The 18,889-nt window shown below is 34.9% G+C and overlaps 1 protein-coding gene and 1 pseudogene across 4 annotated transcripts; one reads left to right on the plus strand and one right to left on the minus strand.

Annotated features, from left to right (window-relative positions):
• The first annotated feature begins 10,822 nt into the window (after positions 1-10,822).
• Positions 10,823-11,418, plus strand: LOC131169388 (uncharacterized; annotated as a pseudogene).
• Positions 11,419-12,488: 1,070 nt separating this feature from the next.
• Positions 12,489-17,405, minus strand: LOC110643562 (BTB/POZ domain-containing protein DOT3). Of its 4 annotated transcripts, none has more exons than XM_021796003.2 (6): positions 17,025-17,405; positions 16,727-16,796; positions 15,232-16,127; positions 14,827-15,097; positions 14,621-14,749; positions 12,489-12,988 (listed from the first exon to the last, which is right to left on the minus strand). In XM_021796003.2, exons 1-6 carry the CDS (start codon positions 17,123-17,125, stop codon positions 12,617-12,619), a joined length of 1,839 nt encoding a protein of 612 aa, XP_021651695.2. In that variant the 5' UTR covers positions 17,126-17,405; the 3' UTR covers positions 12,489-12,616. The 4 variants fall into 4 exon arrangements, with proteins under 4 accessions (XP_021651695.2, XP_021651694.2, XP_021651697.2 ...); XM_021796002.2 differs by having other exon boundaries at positions 14,827-15,109; positions 17,025-17,404; XM_021796005.2 differs by having other exon boundaries at positions 14,827-15,109; positions 16,906-17,398.
• Positions 17,406-18,889: the final 1,484 nt, after the last annotated feature.

Here is an 18,889-nt window from a genome sequence, read left to right on the forward strand (position 1 = left end):
AAAAAAAATTTAATTATTAATTGAATTAATAAAAAATACAAAATATATTTTATATTATTAATTAATTAATTAATTATATTTATATTTTTTATTAAAAAAAATAATAAATATTATTTAATATTAATTAGAGATTTATTATAAGTTAAATATTATTATAACAATCATAAAATTATAAATAATATATTATTAATAAAATTATTATTAATATATAAATTAATAGAAATTTAATTATTTTAGTCAATTAAATTATTAAATCAAAGGTAATAAATTCAATAATAAAACTTAAAATTTTTATAATTTATTACTTAAAATTCGAATCAAATCAAATTATTTTCGCTATAATAACTAAATTTCATAAATTTAATTTAATTATAATAGAATAATGCACACTATATATGTAACATTTCTAATTTTTAAATAATTATTTTATATGTAAATATTAGTATTTTATTGTATTAAATATTATAGAAATTTATTTGGAATTTTTTTGAAATTTTTAAAATTGAATTTGATTTTTAAAGACAATAAACTTTGTCGATTTTTAAAAATTAATTTAAAAATCAGGTGAAAAAATTAAAAATATATTTGTACTTCAAATATTTTTCTGAGTTTTCTAAATTTTTTTCTTGAAATTTTGGGCCTCGTTTTTAGTCCCAAGGCATAGTAAAAATTCAATTTCGGATATCCTGAATTAGACCGGCCTAATCAATCAACCGGCTCATTTTTCTTTTTCTTTCCCTTCTTCCCCTGCTCCCCAACACTCTCCCTCTCTCTCTCTCTCATTTTCTCTCTCCTTCCTCCTCTCCTCTCCAGGCAGCCACCACCCCTCCTTCCCTAGCTCACTAGCTGAGTGGTTTATCCAATTTTTGCCTGAAAAGTTTTAGCTCATTTCAATTTTTGGGCAAAATTTCTCTCAAACTGAGAACCCCACATGAATTCTGAGAGTGCTGGCATGCTCCACACGATGAAAACTTCGAGGCAATATAAATTTCAAAATTTTTTGATATCAAAATTTTAATGGGTCCCACGAACTTCGTAGTGATATTTCAAGCTTTAAATAAGCTTAAATAATTTTATAAATATTTTATTCTAATCCCCGGTGTTGTGGGCTTTGCGTAGGTACTTTTGTTTCGTAGAAATTCGACCGTCGTCCGGATTTACAATTTCAGGCTGAGCAGATAAGCTGTTGGAACCATTTTGAAATCGGGTCAAAGTTAAAGGCTATCCTACCATTCTTAGACCCCTCGAATGTGTTTCAAGATCAAAATTAGAGTACGTAAACCCAAACCCTAAGTTTCTTCAGTTTCTCTAGTGCTAGGTTTATATTAAAAATCCATAAAATATTTATGGAAGGTTTAAAAATTATAATTCTTTTTGTATTAGCTTTGTAATATTGCTAAGGACTGCAAAGCAAAATTTTAGAAATTTTAGAGCTCTTTTGAATGATTTATAATAAAATGTTAGTTATATGGACTAAAATATAATTTTTTTAAAATTGTGAGTATTGACTATTTTAGAGGACCCAGGAGGAGCGATATGATATTGATAAGATGTAGTTGTGGGAATTTGAGATTTAGAAGTATTATTTGGATCTTTTTGCAGATTGGGTAGGTCTTAGGTATAGAGAAAATTCTGCCTGATTTTCAGTAAAAATTTAGGATTGTCCCTTGATTCTTTAAAATTTTATTTTAAGTAAATATTGATAAAATTTTTGATATAATGTTTAGATGAGCCGGGTCAGCCTTCCTCCTTCGCCCAGCCACTGCAGTGACTATCGGTTAATTTGTGAGTATGGATGTTAAGAGAAAGTTCGGCTTTGAGTCGATCTTACTAGCAGAGGTTGGAACTAAGAGAGCTTTATAGGGGTTCAGCTCCCATATATATATATATGTGAAAGTATGAATGTGACACACGGTTGTATGAGTGCTCTAGATTGCCTTTGATGTGATTATGACTTAATTTTCTTGGAAATGTGTGAAGATGATGCATTTCACTTTTAGGATGCACTAGACTTATATAGTTATAGAAATTGTAAGTAAAATCAATATCTTACTCTATGAGTCAAATGCTTACTCCTGTTCACCCTATTTTTCTAGGCTACAGGAGAGTTTATTATTGTGTTTAACTTGCTTTTTTTCTCGCAGGTACATTAATTTCTTATTTCATAATTAACATTGCTAAATTTGAATTCTAGATCTCCACATATGTAGAACTATTTTATTTAGCTTGGGATTATAAGATTAATTATTTTGGGATTGTTAACTTATTAATCTATGTATGTATAAATGTGTGGATGAATGGCTTGTTGGATAAGAGAGTTAGACTCTCATTTGATTTTATATTGAATTATGGATGATTATAAGGGTGAGCTGAGCTCCCCAAATAGTTTTATTTTGAGATTACCGGTCGGTGAGTTACAAACTCCCCGTTGAATTGTCCACATTATGGCCAAACTCTATCCTGTTGATTTCTTAAAACTATGCTCAAAATATGGGCTTTATGGATGAGTTAGAGATTAGTTAGGCTTACTATAGGCTTCGGGGCCCTTATGCTAACCCAAGTCCTAATGCCGATTCGGCCTATAATTTGGGTCTTGAAAAATATGGTATCAGAGCTTAGGCTCCAGATGCATGGGAAATACATGTCTGAGGCCTTAAGAAGAGTTTGGTTAGGAGTCACATGCGGAGCATAGGGTCCATATTCGTCCTTGCACTGTCATCCTTGCATCTAGTTTCTGCTTCATATACCTATATGTGATTATGAGTTTGTAGAGATGTGTAGCATATTGTTTTGGATTTTTGTGGGCTAATGCTGCTAAATTTCAGGAAAAATGCGTAGAAGTAGAAGAGCTGCCATAACGCTAGAATAGGAAGTGCAGGATGAGGTACTTGCCCCAATGAGGGGAAGTAGGAGACCTAGAGCTGCTCAAGTAGAAGAGCAGTAGCCAACAGTTCAGGAATAGTCTTTTATAGCCCAAGGTCCTATGGATCCAATGGCAGCTACTTTAGCTACTCTGCAGAGGACCACTGATATGATGGCATAGTACATAGTCCAGCCTCTACAATAGCAGCAGCCCACATAACAAATTGTAAAACCTTATAAGCAAATTATAAATTTTAAGAAGTTAGTGCTTGGTACTTATGACGTGACAGATAATGCCTATAAATTTTTAGACTCCTATAGACAGGTAGGGATGGAGTTGCAACTAACTGATAGGAGGTTAATAGAATGCGTGCAGTATGTATTGGGGCTTATTCCTAGACAATGGATGTCTGACTATGTGCTTCCCCATATTGAGGGGTTATCTTGGATGCAGTTTGTGGAATTGTTTATCAATAGATTCATACCAGAAAGCTTCAGAGACTAAAAGTAGTAGGCCTTTGAGGCCTTAAGACAAAATGGTAGATCTGTGGATTAGTATGCTTCAGAATTCTTGGAGCTAAGTAGGTATGCCCCTACAGCTGTGGCTATAGAAAGCATGAAGGTAAAGAGATTCCTAAAGGGGCTAGACAGAAAGTATGCAAATCTGGCTATACTGTCAAATCAACCCTTTGATGTAGTGGTGGGTAGGGCTAGATAAATTGAAATTAGCTACATGGGAGATGAGAGAAGCAAAGTAAAGAAAAACCGAGTTGAAGGGTCATCCAATTTTCTACAGATGCACACCATGGGTGGTAGGCAGAGCCACCACAGCAGAAGGATTAGGGGGAATAAGAAAGCAAGCTACAAATATAGAGCCAGGGGATTCATACAAGGTTATGGTTTAAGCAGTGGTTAGAGTTCAGGCTACAGCAGTTCTGAGTCTGGTTTAGGTTCTTCCTTGGCACCATGCACATAATATGACAGATCACACCTGGGGCCTTATTTGATGAGCTCTGGCGTATGCTTCAGGTGTGGCCAATAGAGCCACTTTGCCAGGGAATGTCCCATGTTCAGCGAGCACATGATGGGGTCACAAGGTTCTATTGGTAATGTGCCCCGTCAGATGCACCCTAGCACATACAGCATAGCGGGTAGTCAGTACAGTGGCCATCAAGGCCGTGGACAAGGAGGACATGGATTTAGAGGCAGATCAGGAGGTAGGAGTCAACTTTAAGGTTCTGCAGCTCAAGGTAGGGATCAAGTCTAAGTTTTCACTTTGACTCATTAGGATGCCTAAGCTTCAAATGCAGTAGTGGTAGGTATTCTTTCAGTCTGTTCTTTTGAGGCACGTGTTTTGATAGATTTGAGTGCTACACACTCATTTATTTTCCCTGTTTTTGCCCTGAGATTGGGTAGGAATTCTACAACTCTAAGTGTCCTTTATTTGTAGCTACGCCTTAGTGATAACATTGATGTAGATATGGTTTTTTCAAGTAGCTCAGTGGTAGTAAATGGAAAGATCCTTCCAGCAGACTTAGTTTCTTTACCAGTAATGGACTTTGATGTAATCTTATGGATGGATTGGCTGTCAACTCATTATTCCACCCTAGATTGCAGAAATTAAAAGGTGTATTTCTATATACTTAGGGTAGAAGAGTTTATTTTCGATGGTAACAGACGCACGGCTCCATATAATCTGGTGTCAGTGATCAGTGCTAAGAAAATGTTGAGGTGTAGATGTCAAGGTTATTTAGCACTAGTAAGGGACACATTTGCAGAAGGTATAAGTATAGATATTCCTGTTTTCAGGGAATTCATGGATGTGTTTCCTGAGGAGCTTTTAGGGTTACCACTAGAGAGGGAAATAGAGTTCTGTATAGACATTTTGCCAAGTACCATTCCCATTTCTATGCCACCTTACAGAATGGCATTAGCAGAGTTGAAAGAATTGAAGAAGTAGCTATAAAAGCTTCTAGACAAAGGTTTCATTCGTCTAAATACTTCACCCTGAGGTGCTCCTATTCTATTTGTGAGGAAGAAGGATGGATCTCTGAGGTTGTGTATTGATTATAGACAGTTAAATAAAGTGATGGTTAAGAATAAATATCCACTTCCTCGGATTGATGACCTATTGGATCAACTACAAGGAGCAAGGTACTTTTCAAAAATAGACTTGCAGTGGGGTTATCACTAGCTGAGAATTTGAAGAGAGGATGCACCAAAGACAGCATTTAGGACTAGATATGATCATTATGAGTTCCTAATGATGTCTTTTGGACTCACTAACACACCAACGACCTTCATGAACTTGATGAACAGGGTGTTTAGGCCTTTCCTGGACCATTTTATCATTGTATTCATGGATGACATTATGGTATATTCTTGGACTGAGGAAGAGCATGTATGGCATCTGAGGATGGTGTTGCAAACTTTAAGGGAGCACCGGTTATATGTTAAATTTTCAAAATGTGAGTTTTGGCTAGAGAGCATCTCATTCTTGGGACATGTGGTCTCTAGTGAAGGTATTCAAGTGGATCTTAAGAAAATTGAGGCAGTAACTGACTGGTTTAGACCTACAATAGTCATTGAGGTGCGAAGTTTTTTAGGCCTAGCAGGCTACTACAGACGTTTTGTGAAAAATTTCTCCAGAATAGCAGCCTCATTGAATGTCCTATTCCTCTGGTCAAACGAGTGTGAGGAAAGCATCCAGAAGCTTAAAGAATGTCTAACTACAGCCTCTGTGTTGACATTGCGGGTAAGTGGTAAAGGATATACAGTATACTGTGATGCTTCTAGTGTTGAGTTAGGTGTATCTTAATGCAGCATGGAAAGGTAGTGGCCTATACTTCAAGGTAACTAAAGAGGCATGAGCAGAATTACCCTACCCATAATTTAGAAATAGCGTCTGCAATCTTTGTATTAAAGATTTGGAGGTACTATTTGTATGGTGAAGTGTGTGAGATATACACTAATCACAAAAACCTAAAGTACATTTTTTAGTAGAGGGACTTAAATCTAAGGCAAAGGAAATGGATGAAACTTCTAAAGTATTATGACTGCACCATTCAGTACCATTTTGGAAAGGCAAATGTAGTGACAGATGCCTTGAGCAGAAAGTCTTCTGGCAGTTTAGTCCATATATCAGTGGAAAGGAGACCATTGATTCGGGAGATACAGGAGTTAATAGATCAAGTTCTGATTCTGGATATTTCAGATGAGGGTGCTTTGTTAGCCCACTTTAGGGTGAGGCTAGACTTGCGAGACAAAATCAAAGTTTCCAAGCATAGAGACCCCTAATTAATGAGAATTGTAAAAAGGGTACAACAGGGAGAAGATTGTGAATTTGGGTTTGGTGTAGATGCTGCTCTAATGCAAGGCTTCAGGACATGTGTGCCAGATGTGGACAAACTTAGAGCAAAGATCATGCAAGAGGTGCACTACACACCCTACAATGTCCACCCAGGCTCCACCAAGATGTACCATGATGTGAAGGATAGGTATTGGTGGAATGTCATGAAGAGAGACATAGCAGATTTTGTATCCAAGTGCTTGACTTGTCAGAAGGTAAAGTTTAAATATCAGAGGCCATCAGGGAAGTTGCATGAGATCCCTATTCCAGAGTGGAAGTGGGAAATGATTACTATAGATTTTGTGACTGGGTTGCCTTGTACTACATGTAGATATGACTCAAAATGAGTGATAGTGGATCACTTGACCAAGTCGGCTCATTTCTTACCTGTACGGATCACCTACTCTATTGCTCAATATTCCAGGCTATATATTCATGAAATAGTCAGATTACATGGAGTTTCTGCCTCTATAATATCTGATAGGGGGCACCAGTTCACTTTTCAGTTTTGGAAAAAGCTGCAGGAGGCACTTGGCACACAGTTGAACTTCAGTACAGCCTTCCACCCTCAAATAGATGGACAGTCAAAGAGAACAATTCGGACACTCTAAGATATGCTTCGTATGTGTGTCCTAGACTTTGGGGGATAATGAGATGATCAGCTGCCCTTGATAAAGTTTGCCTATAATAACAGCTATAATTATAGCATTGGGATGACACCTTATGAGGCGCTATATGGCAGGAAGTGTAGATCCTTTCTGTGTTGGACAGAAGTTGGAGAGGTAAAGGTACATGAGGTAGACCTAGTGCAGTATAAATAAAAAATGATTCCTATGATCAGAGAACGTCTAAAAATAGCTTTCAGCAAGTAGAAGAGTTATGCATACCCTAGGCGAAAGGATGTAGAGTTTGCATTGGGTGATTATATATTTCTGAAGGTCTCCCCTATGAAGGGAGTTATGAGATTCGGGAAGAAAGGTAAACTAACACCCTGATACATAGGGCCTTTTGAGATTACTGATAGAGTTAGAGCAGTGGCCTATCTGTTGGAGTTACCACCATGCCTTTCTCATGTCCATCCAGTGTTCCACAATCCATGCTTAGGAAGTATATACCTGATCCTTCCCTTATGTTACAACCTGATATAGTGGAGTTGAATGAAAACTAACTTTCGAGGAGCAGCCAGTAGCCATAGTGAACTTTCAGATGAGGCGGCTAAGGTTAAAACAGATTCCTATGATTAAAGTTTTGTGAAGGAGGCAATCAGTAGAAGAGTGTACCTAGGAGTCAGAGCAGAACATGTGCAACAAGTACCCGTACTTGTTCACTGTGTAATCTTATAATTCTTTATTTTGCTTTGTATAAAATTCGAGGATGAATTTTCAATAAGGGGGGAGAATGTAACATCCCCAATTTTCAAATAATTATTTTATATGTAAATATTAATATTTTATTATGTTAAATATTATGGAAATTTATTTAAAAATTTTTAAAATTTTTAAAATCGGGTTTATTTTCTAAGACAATTAACTTTGTTGATTTTTAAAAATTAATTTAAAGACTATATGGAAAAATTAAAAATATATTTGGACTCCAAATATTTTTTTGAGTTTTCTGAAATTTTTTTTTGAAATTTTGGGCCTTGTTTTTTTGTCCCAATGCAGAGTAAAAATTTAATTTCAGATATTCTGAATCGAGCCGACCTAATTAAACCGGATCAGATCGGATCGGATGAATCAAACAGGCCCATTTTTCTTTTTCTTTCCCTTCTTCCCTTGTGCCCTAGCATTCTCCCTCTCTCTCTCGTTTTCTCTCTCCTTCCTCCTTTCCTCGCTGGCCAGCCGCCAACCCACCCTCCCCAGCTCACTGGCACACCTCCTGATACCTCCCCTACTGCCGACCGCGGCCCAAACACCTAAAAATCTAGCTTGAAACTCTTTCACGCGCAGCGCCAACCGTTCACCTTCCTGACCAAAATTCAGCCGATTTGGCCATCAATTGGACCGGGTCTTGCCCAAAAACTCATCTACACCTTGAGAGCTTTCCATAAAGAACACCAATTTTCATTGAGTGATTTGTCTAATTTTTGCTCGAGAAGTTTTAACCTATTTCGATTTTTGGGCTAAATTTCTCCTAAACCGAGAACCGCACGAGAATTCTGAGAGTACTGGTGTGCTCCACACAATAAGAGCTTCGAGGCAGTATAAATTTTAAAATTTTTTGATATCAAAATTTTGGTGGGTCCCACAAAATTCGCAGTGATTTTTTGAGCTTTTAATGAGCTTAAATAATTTTGTAAATATTTTATTCTAACCCCTGGTGTTGTGAGGTTCACGTAGATACTTTCATTTTGTGGAAAATCGACCTTTCGCCCGGATCTGTAATTTCGAGCCGAGTAAATAAGCTGCTGGAATTACTTCAGAACCGGGTCAAAGTTATAGGCTATCCCACCATTTTTAGATGCCTTGGATGTGTTCCAAGCATCAGAATTGACGTAGGTAAACCTAAACCCTAAGTTTCTTCAATTATCTAGTGTCGAGTTTAGATTAAAAATCCATAAAATATTGGTGGGAGGTTAGAAAATTATATTTACCTTTGTATTAGCTTTGTAATATTGCTAAGGGCTGCAGGGCAAAATTTTAGAAATTTTAGAGCTCGTTTGAATGATTTATAATAAAATGTTAGTTATAGGGATTAAAATATAATTTTCCAAATTTGCGAGTATTAATTGTTTTTGAGGGCCCAGGAGGAGCAATATGATGTTGATGAGATGTGGTTGTGGAAATTTGATATTTAAAAGTGTTGTTTGGATCTTTTTGCAGGTTGAGTAGGTCTTAGATATAGGGGAAACTCTGTCAGATTTTCAACAAAAATTTAGGATTATCCCTTGATTCTTTAAAATTTTATTTTAAGTAAATATTAATAAAATTTTTAATATAATGTTTAGGTAAGCCAGGTCAGCCTTCCTCCTTCGCCCAGCTACCGTAATGACTATTGGTTAATTTGTGAGTAGATATTGATTTTATTTATAATTTCAATATTATTATATATTCAAGGGATGCCCATGCATCACTTATACATATATGTGTATAGTAAAAATTAGACATGCCTTATATTGCATTTGTTCTTGATGATATTGCTATAATTGTTATTTTATGGCGATCTGGAGCTGTGTGTGTGAGTTGGTGTGTATATGGATATGGGTATAATGAGTAGACGCGGTTGGAGTTGACTCGCTAAGACCCGATCCTTATTATGAATAAGTTGGGGTAGCCATGGCTTTGAGTTGATCTCGCTAGCCCCCACATTTTGATATTAAGTGAAAGTTTGGGTTTGAGTTGGTCTCGCTAGCAGAGGTTGGAACTAAGAAAGCTGTGTAGGGGATCAGCTCCCATATATATGTGTGTGAGTATGGATGTGACACACGGGTGTGTGAGTACTCAAGATTGTCTTTAATGTGATTATGAATTCATTTCTTGGAAATGTGTGAAGATGATGCATTTCACTCTTATGATGCACTAGACTTAGATTGTTATAGAAATTATAAGTAAAATCAATATCTTACTCTATGAGTCGAACACTCACTCCTGTTCACTCCTGTTATAGGAGAGCTTATTCTTGTGTTTAACCTGTTTTCTTCCTCGCAAGTCCATTAATTTCTATTTCCATAATTTGTATTATTAAATTTGAATTCTAGATCTCTGCATGTGTAGAACCATTTTATTTAGCTTGGGATTATAAGATTAATTATTTTGGGGTTGTAAATTTATTAATCTATATATGTGTAAATGTGTGGATGAAAGGCTTATTGGATGAGGAGTTGGACTCCCATTTGATTTTATATTGAATTATGGATGATTTTAAGGCTGAGCTCAGCTCCCCAAATAGTTTTATTTTGAGATTACAGGTCGAGTGAGTTAAGAACTCCCCGTTGGATGGTTCATGTTATGACCGGACTCTGCCCAGTTAATTTCCTAAAATTTGGTTCAAAATATAAGCTTCATGGATGGGTTAGAGATTAGTTAGGCTTACTATAGGTTTTGGGGGCCTTATACTGACTCAAGTCTTAGTACCGGTCTAGCTCATAATTTAGATCGTGACAATGTGGTTGAAGGATTGATGCAAGCTATTAATTTTTTTAAAGTGATTAGAGATGAGAATGAGTCAAATTTTGATAATACTCAATCTGATCGAATCCTAATCCTAATACGATGTGTTTAATAGTATATAATTTGGGTCGAGTTCGAATTTTATTTGTTCGGTATCCATTATCCGAATCCATTTATATAAATACTTAATTAAATATAATATATATATATTTTTTTATCAAATATTTATAAATTTTTATATATTTTATTTTATATAAAATTGAATTTAAATATTTTATGAAATTATTAAAATTTTAAAATATAAATTATTAATCAAAATAATTTTTACATAAATTATTAATAAAAATATAAAAAATTTAAATGAATTTAAATTTTTTTCAAATAATAATAATTAAATTTAAAGTGAATTTAAATTTTAAAAATAATAATTAAATTTGAGTTATAATAAAATGATTTTTAAGATGATTTTTACGGTATTTTATTGCCACCCTAAAAGTAACTTGTAACTAGTGTTTTAAAAGAGGAAAAATTTATTTGTATGGAAGAATTTTAAAGGTAAGACAAAACCTCCAAAAATCTCACCTTTTAATCAACTAATAAATTAATGGGTTTGGAAGTTACATTTTCTCGATTTTATTTGAACAGCTGAAGCCAGAAGGAGAAAAGCACAAACAGATGACGAGCAGACTGGGGTGCAGAGTAATTCACTTAGCAATCCTCTCGATCAAAGCTCCTAATTCCTACAACCTTCAACAACATCAAAGAAGTTGCCTCGAAGCCCATCCCCTCCGCCTCCAAGATCGATATCAAGCGCGTCTTCGAGTCTTCGAGGTCGGCGAGGTCCGTACTCTTAACATGGAAGGCAAGAAGAGGACATTTGGCGGATTACTAATCGCTAAACCTGACTATAAAAGGCTTATTTAAATATCTCCAGATATGTTTCCGTTGATGATTGTTGGGGAGGGGGAGGAGGAGGAGGAGGAGGAGAGAATGAACAAGCAGAAGAGGTCTAGTGTTATGGAAGATGGTGAAGGGAAAAAGCATTGGCTTGATGGGAAGAAGGAAGAAAGGATTGGGTATGAAAAGCATAACAGGTAGCGTTTTCCTTTTCATTTTTTTTTTAATTATGACGCAGAGAAATTTTAGTTTGATTTGATGTTTTTGTTAAGCTTGTTGAACCTTGAGTGAAGAGTTTTTCTTCAGAAGTTGCTCTCTTTTTATTTTCTTTTCTTTTTTTAATAGCAATTTTGTGTGTATTTTTGCTTTAATCTTCATGCACTAGTTTTAAGTTTAGGTATGAACCTGTTGCTGACTTAAGTAGATAGAGAAGAAATTGTGGGTACTGCTCGCTCACTAGTTCCTCTGATTAAGTGACTTGGGAATGGGATCGTTAAGCTTTGTTTCACAAGATGTTAGGTTTCTTCTTATCATTTATTTTTGCTGCTAATCTGTCATTCTCTAGATCTGTTATGCTTTTTCTTATATTTTAGACTTAAGAAGGGCAAAAGAATAAAAGTGAAGCTCAGAATGAAGGGATGAGATGTTTTATATTAGTAAAGAGATTGCCCACAGCCACAGGTTCAACAACAGATGAAAATTGAATGTGAGGTGAAGAAGGCTGTAGCTGCAAATTCAAAAGAAAAACCCACGTTACAGCTGTCTTCCCTCTACTTAGATAGCAGCAGGCAGCAATGGTGTTTTTACAAAGAAACAGAAAAACAGAAAACCCATGTGGTTGGGGGGGAGAGAGAGACAGAGATGGGAGCGGCATACTTTTTACTTTGAAAAAGAAAACCCAAATGGGTGGGAGGAGATGGAGATAGAGATGGAGAGAGGGAAAGCACGAGAAGAAGAGAGGGTTCTTCTTCTTCTTCTTCTTCGACTTCCAGCTTGCCTGCCTCCAAAGGTGCTTTCCCCTGAGCCTTTAACAACACTGCCATTAACATTACCTTTTATGGGAGCTGGTGTTGTCCCCTGCGCCTAGTGCATGTCTCGCTTGATGCACATCCTTAGCAAAAGTGCCATTAACATTAGGAGTGCTTTGATTCCATAAGAAAATAATTAAGATTGGAAAAACTTTTATATCATTTTCCGTTTTCTCTAGCTTTTGGAAACTATGAGAATTTCATCAGAACTTTAATAAGCAGGGTGCTGCAAATTGTCCTATCTACATGTGAACTAAGGATTTATATACTTTCTTAATTTCTCACCTTAAGAAAACAGTGTAAATATGGAATTAAATGGACTTGATCACAATTGAGACTTTGATTTATCTTTTTTATTTATTATTATAAATCTATGACATAGTTTGTCTTCTAAAGTTGACTTTGGAGGCCAGTGGATTAGATATCTGCTGTGCTTCACTGGATTCAGGCCCATCTATTTTTCTATTGAAAAAAGCTGTTTTCCTGATCTTTTTCCAACTGAGACTCCAGCCCAAGAAATTTCTATGCTTGTTGTTTAGCTTTGCATATTCATATTGCAGCTTAGAGTAGTCTGTTTGCAGTTTGGCCATCTGTGCATTCACATTCTCAAGTTCTTCTTTCAGGGTCATGATCTCTGTTTTTGTTGTTTTGTGGCTTACCTCATGTTCTGAGTGATTGCCATTTGCTACTGGCTCTTTCCCTCTCATTGCTGCCCTCATCTTTACTTGCTTTGAGAACAACACCTGCATGTGAATTCTCTCTTCATGAGATGTGAAATGTTATTTTGTTGAAGTTTTACTTGTTACTGCTGCATTTATAGATTCATGGTAGACATTCACTTTATTTGAATAAATATGCATGTATCATGTAATCTAGGTTTGTAATTTGCATAGAAGCACAAATGCTTAGGGATGACATTCTAAATAAACAATTGTGAATTTCAATTTGAAAGTCAGTTTGATGCTTTAGTGCTTTTGTTAGGAATGCTCTTTTGTTTTAGTTTAAAGTTTTAGATTATAGCTTATTGCTTAAGTGCTTTGTAGAATGTCTGCAACTTTTTAGAGAAATGCTCTTTAGTTTTGTACTATAATTGACACAGTCTGTAGTTTAAGGTTTTAGATTATAGCTTATTGCTTAGGAATGCTCTTTAGTCTTGTACTATAATTGACATGGTGTTAAATGAAAAATGTTTTAAAAGAATTAGAGAAAGAGCATTTTGAAGATCCTAGATACAAATTTATACATGTTTAGGTGGCTAGACTTAATACGTAGTTGGAATGAAAGTGAGCAGTAATAAATGACTCTCTTTTGGATGATGCTTAGCATTATTTGGTTTAAACCAAAACCCAAACTGAACAATACTTTTTTTTTTGTTAGATTATTATCATAATTTGGTTAGGTTTTTAGTTTTCAAGGTTTAGTTTTCATAATAAAAAAAATTAATAAAATTGATTGAAATAGTATATTTTTTTATGAATATTATAAATAACATATTATCATTATTATTAAAAATGAACCAAACTGAATTATTTATTATTTGGTTTAGTTTGGTTCATAGTAGGTTCAGATCAGTTTTTCCTCTCAAGAAATTATGGTTTATTCAGTTTTTCTAAATTTTGAACTAAATAAACCAAAACAACCAAATGCTCACTGATAATGATACATATATTTTAGTAATGTACATTGGTATCGAAAATTCATAGTTTTGGCGGTTTCAGTATTCTGTGTTAGGTTACTTTTGTAGGTCAATGACGACTGCAAATCCCACTGCTTTGTTTCAGTTTTATCCATGACCAATTTCCAAATCTATCATAGAGATGTTACAAGAAACGTTGTATGTTTAATGAAAATGTATAGGACAAGTAGTGGTGACACAACTAGTTGGTTATTGGTTTTGTATGAAGATGGACAGGCAAAATTGTATGGTATAAGCAAAAGTTAGAGCTTAAGATGAATGATGAATATATGTGGCTTAAGTAGTTGAGGAAAAATGTGTAATTTAATAGCCTGATACAATGAACCTCGTGTTGGTGTTTAGCTAGAAGATTTTAAGAGCTTGTGTATGTTTCTGCAGAAGGCTTTGGGGTTTATAGTCATAACCTTTGAAGTTCTGACTAATTTTTTGATATGCATAATTATAGATGAGATTGTTCTCCGTTCTTCTTAACAGCAACAACTTTGACTTATTTTTCTTTTGTTATGAAGCTATATATTCTGGAATCCCGTTTTATGCCCCTCAGTGCCTGGTTGTTGTCCTTTATGGCTTATTTTTTAATTTACAGCTGGTTGGAAGTAAATTATTATGTTAAGAATGCAGACATCCTAGCAAGCATATCTTATGGGAATTTATGGTTTAGAATTATTATAAATTTTACCTGAATCACAGTTCTTAGAGGCAACCTGTCATTTTGTGCTGCATGCATGCTTGCTTCGAGTGATAATTTCTCACAGTTCATAACTTTGCATAGCTTTTTCCGGTTGCACTCAGAGAGTGAAGGATGAGTCTGGAAAGCATATTAATTTTTAGGCTTTGTAAGTTTGCTTTGCCAAAAGTTTGAGGTACAGAGAATTAAAGACAAACCTTAAGATAGGTATCAATGGCTCTATATAGACCATCATCACATGTTCGGGCATTTTCTGGTAGTGCTTCTGCCAAAACTTGAAATTTGGTAATCGAAAGATTTGGGTCCCTTGAAACCTCAGCTAGGTAGTTGTCCATGAGCTTACTAACATTTGATTTCGCTGACATTGGTTGCAGTTGTTGCTGCTGCTGCTCTTGTTCATGCATCAAAAAGTATTCCACAATTCGTTGTACCACATCTATGTTGTGCATCGTGTGTTGTCCTGGTTGTCTGTTGTATAGGCTAATGAAAATAAGCAAGTGTAAAAAGATTTATCACAAGAAGTTTGTTTTACTATTTTTCATGTTCTAATTTTCATGCTTAGTCAAACGATCTTAAAGAGAAAGAGAAGATAGAGTTCTCACTCAATCATTTTCCCTTGATCTTCATTTTTGTAATTAGGAATCAAAAGATCATTCACGCTGGTGTTCTCCAATGTCAGCCCCACTCTCTTCTCTAGCTCCACAATCAAAGATGGTGATGCTGAATACACAATGGCCATCTTTAACATCTTCAACAAGAACTTACATGGGACAGCTTCTCGTTGAGGAGGAAGTAGGCTTACCAGGCTTTCAATAATGGTCTTTGTCTCATTGTTGTGTCCAAGACCCTCATCTTCGTTCCTTCCACTCAAGATGCTATACTGCAACTCAGTTTTTCCATACCCATAACTTCTTAGTCCTTCTGATTCTATGTTCATGCCTGGCAACCATCTTGCTGCATAGCACATTATACACTTTCCTATGATCTCTGGTCTTGCTTCTTTTGCTCTTATTGCAGTTATAATCCTCATGAAATGATCAATCCTAAGGGTGGCTACATCATCAAACAACGATCCCCCTTCATCAACTATGTCTGCCATTAATGAATTCTCTCTGGAAGCTTTCCATGCTACTGAGTCGCAACATATTCTAATAATTTGGAGATTTTCTGCCCATGGAGATAAAGCTTCACAAGATTTAAGAACAGTAATGGTATCTTTCCATGAGGAAAGGACGACAAATGTGAGGAAAGCTTCTGTCTTTGACATGAGGTTTCCATCTTCAAGTTCTTCACTCATCTCTAGGAATTCTGATGCACATCTTAGTGCTACTATGTTGTTAGGGTTTAAGTCTATTGGAAGACCATAACAAAACTTCAGAATGACTTCGAATATTTCTGATCCACCTGGGAAGTTTTCAAGCTTAATTTCATATTCATTTGAAATTGAAGGCTGAAGTTCTAGACGGCCTATGTAGCCACATTTTGATACCAAAGGATACTGTTTCAGGAGAAATGATGGATAAGCAAACAATATGAATTTATTATATAGAAGTATCACTTGAAATGGCTGTATTCCGAGTCTAAGTAATGTAGACATGTTTATTTTTTTGTTATTTATTGAATGGCCGTAAATTAGATACAGTTAAATATAGATTAAGGTACATATAGATTTGTACATTTAGGATCAATTTTTCTATTTCTTTTGTGTCACATGTATACTTGGATTGATAGAGGTAAAGAGATGAATAAGAAAATATGCATTGATATGGAAAATAATTTCAATGTGAGTGTTTTGTTACAATTGTTATTCATGTTTTGTGATGTATGGAAAATAGACTTTGTTCACTACCTTATGTTTCATGAATTAAGCTACTGTAGTTGTACTCTACAATTTCATTATAAGAGTTGGCGAATCTTCTTATGTGAGCTCGAAGAGTTGCCAAGCAAAAGACCCTTGTAGTTTCAGCAGTTTACTAGGCAATTCTCACATGTCATCTTTGGAGAAAGAAGCTATGCCTCGATGTAAATGAAGACTAGTTGGATGCTGAAATTAGAGCACTAGAAAAAGACTTGGCAGAAACGTCCAATTTAAGTTACCTTGTGGACTGTAAAAGTGATATCTTGAACTTGGATTGATAGATCTGTTGGAATTTGGCCAGTAACAAACCTGCATGATTTTATCAGCACAAAGAAAACACAGAAACTTGAGTGAAACAACAAATGCTTGAGAAAAAAAAAACTCAAAGAAGATGAAATGTGTGCTAAGATAATGTAACTTTAGCTTAGGCATTCTCTAGAACCAAACACAATTGCTATAGCTGTCTTCCAATCAAATTCTAATCGCTTGGTTGAGATTGAGAAGGCCTGAACCATGGTTAGTTAATTCAAACTGTACCATGAGGGTTCCTTCTCTTCAAAACTATCAGCTATGGAGATGGCTTTTTTGGGAACTATGATGCTTTGGACATAAACTTGATTGATGTCGGATTTCTTCATGGCAACTGTTTAGCTTCTGAAATGAGAGGAGCAACAGAAATCCTTATTAGATGATGGAGGGAAAGTGAGCGTGAAATGAGAAAGGTGGTGGGGACTGAGTCTAATAAATGTGAGAAACTAGTCTATGGCTGGAATGGGAGTAGTGTTAGGTGAGTAGTTTCAGTCCCTGTAACAAGATTTAACTACTTCAAAATATTCGATAGGGATCACTCAGGTTGTCTGAGAGGAGAATGTTGGCCATTACCGGTCAATTCTCTACCACGTATTTGAGCACTGAACCAATAGCTTATTGTGTGGTTCTCAGTTCTAACCTGAAGTTTTCTTTCTTTCTAGGCCCTGTAACAAGATTTAACTACTTCAAAATATTCGATAGGGATCACTCAGGTTGTCTGAGAGGAGAATGTTGGCCATTACCGGTCAATTCTCAACCACGTATTTGAGCACTGAACCAATAGCTTATTGTGTGGTTCTCAGTTCTAACCTGAAGGTTTCTTTCTTTGTAGCACCTTGTGTATAACTTTCTGTTACATTTGCATGCCCCTTATGCTGTGTGGAATTATTAGTGGGAAAAATAATGCATATGCCTTTAATGTCACATCAAAATCTGTTCATCTTTTAAAAGGGTGTTTGCAAATGATCATATATTGACAATATTGATTCAGTGCTAATTGGTACATGAGCTGAGATTTCTGGGTTTATGTAGAAGTTTATAAACCACAAACCTTTTTGATTGGGCAATTTCCCTCGAACATATATTGACTTCAGCTTCTTCTCTGCCATATTTTTTGGAGCCTAACTGATAATCCCATCTTATTGGGTAATTTGAGCTTTGTTTCAGCTCTAAATGTATTGAAATTTACCCGTGTTGAAGGATTTTTGTGCTTTGTGGAAGAGATGATGAACTCTGATAGTGGCCTTGTTAAAAGGCAAAACGACTCACAGATCTCATCATCTAGGAGACGAGGACAAATCATGAGAGAAACTCTATTTTGTGCTAGTTAACGTAACGAATTGGGAGTTGAGCAGGCGCACGAGGACTGTTTGGCAAACACTGCAGGCAGGTTCCTTTGTAAATTAGGATTGCTTTTGATGGCAGTTTCATAATTGTCGGAAAGGTTAATTGTTATGGTGCCAATTAAAAGGTGATTTACGTTCTAGTATGGGACTTCCAAGGCATAAATGAATTTGGGTTCCACAATCTCCGTGATTAGTCATAGGGCTATTCTTCTTTAAACTATTTATAAATAAAAAGTCATAAATAAATTAATAAAATATTTAATTATATTATAATAATAATTTTTTAAAAAATTAATATTATTTTCATTTTAATAATTATAATATTAATTATATATTATTTTGATAATTTTAATAAATTAAATTATTTTTAAACATATTTTAATTAAATATTTAAATTATTTAGTACTTATTTTTAAATAATTTTATCAAATAATTAACTATTTATTTTTAATTTGATTCATATGATAAAATTATATTTTAAATTAAAATTTAAAAATAAATAGTGAAATCAAACACTCTCCAAGTTATAAGTAATACTAATATCTTTATTTTAAAACTATTTTTTGATCAAGTAAAAAATTATATTATTTTTTTTTTAAATATCCATTATCCTCGTATTAACAACCCCAATAGTCAATGGCATATCCTTTTTTGTTATTTGACAAATTAAGTTTCTTTTCAACACAATTCAACTAAATATTTAAATTATTTAAAAATTAATTTTAAAAACAATTAACTATTTTTTTA

Source organism: Hevea brasiliensis, chromosome 10, assembly GCF_030052815.1.
Source record: "Hevea brasiliensis isolate MT/VB/25A 57/8 chromosome 10, ASM3005281v1, whole genome shotgun sequence".
Classification (NCBI taxonomy): domain Eukaryota; kingdom Viridiplantae; phylum Streptophyta; class Magnoliopsida; order Malpighiales; family Euphorbiaceae; genus Hevea; species Hevea brasiliensis.

Excerpts from the sequence above, each read along its gene's own strand:
- LOC110643562 (XM_021796002.2), bottom strand. The coding sequence starts at position 17,125 with ATGAAGAAATCCGACATCAATCAAGTTTATGTCCAAAGCATCATAGTT. Across the intron at positions 14,750-14,826 it reads CCATTGATACCTATCTTAAG|ACTCATCCTTCACTCTCTGA; the intron begins GTTTGTCTTTAA and ends TATGCTTTCCAG. Across the intron at positions 12,989-14,620 it reads CTCTAAGAACTGTGATTCAG|GTGTTGTTCTCAAAGCAAGT; the intron begins GTAAAATTTATA and ends ATTCACATGCAG.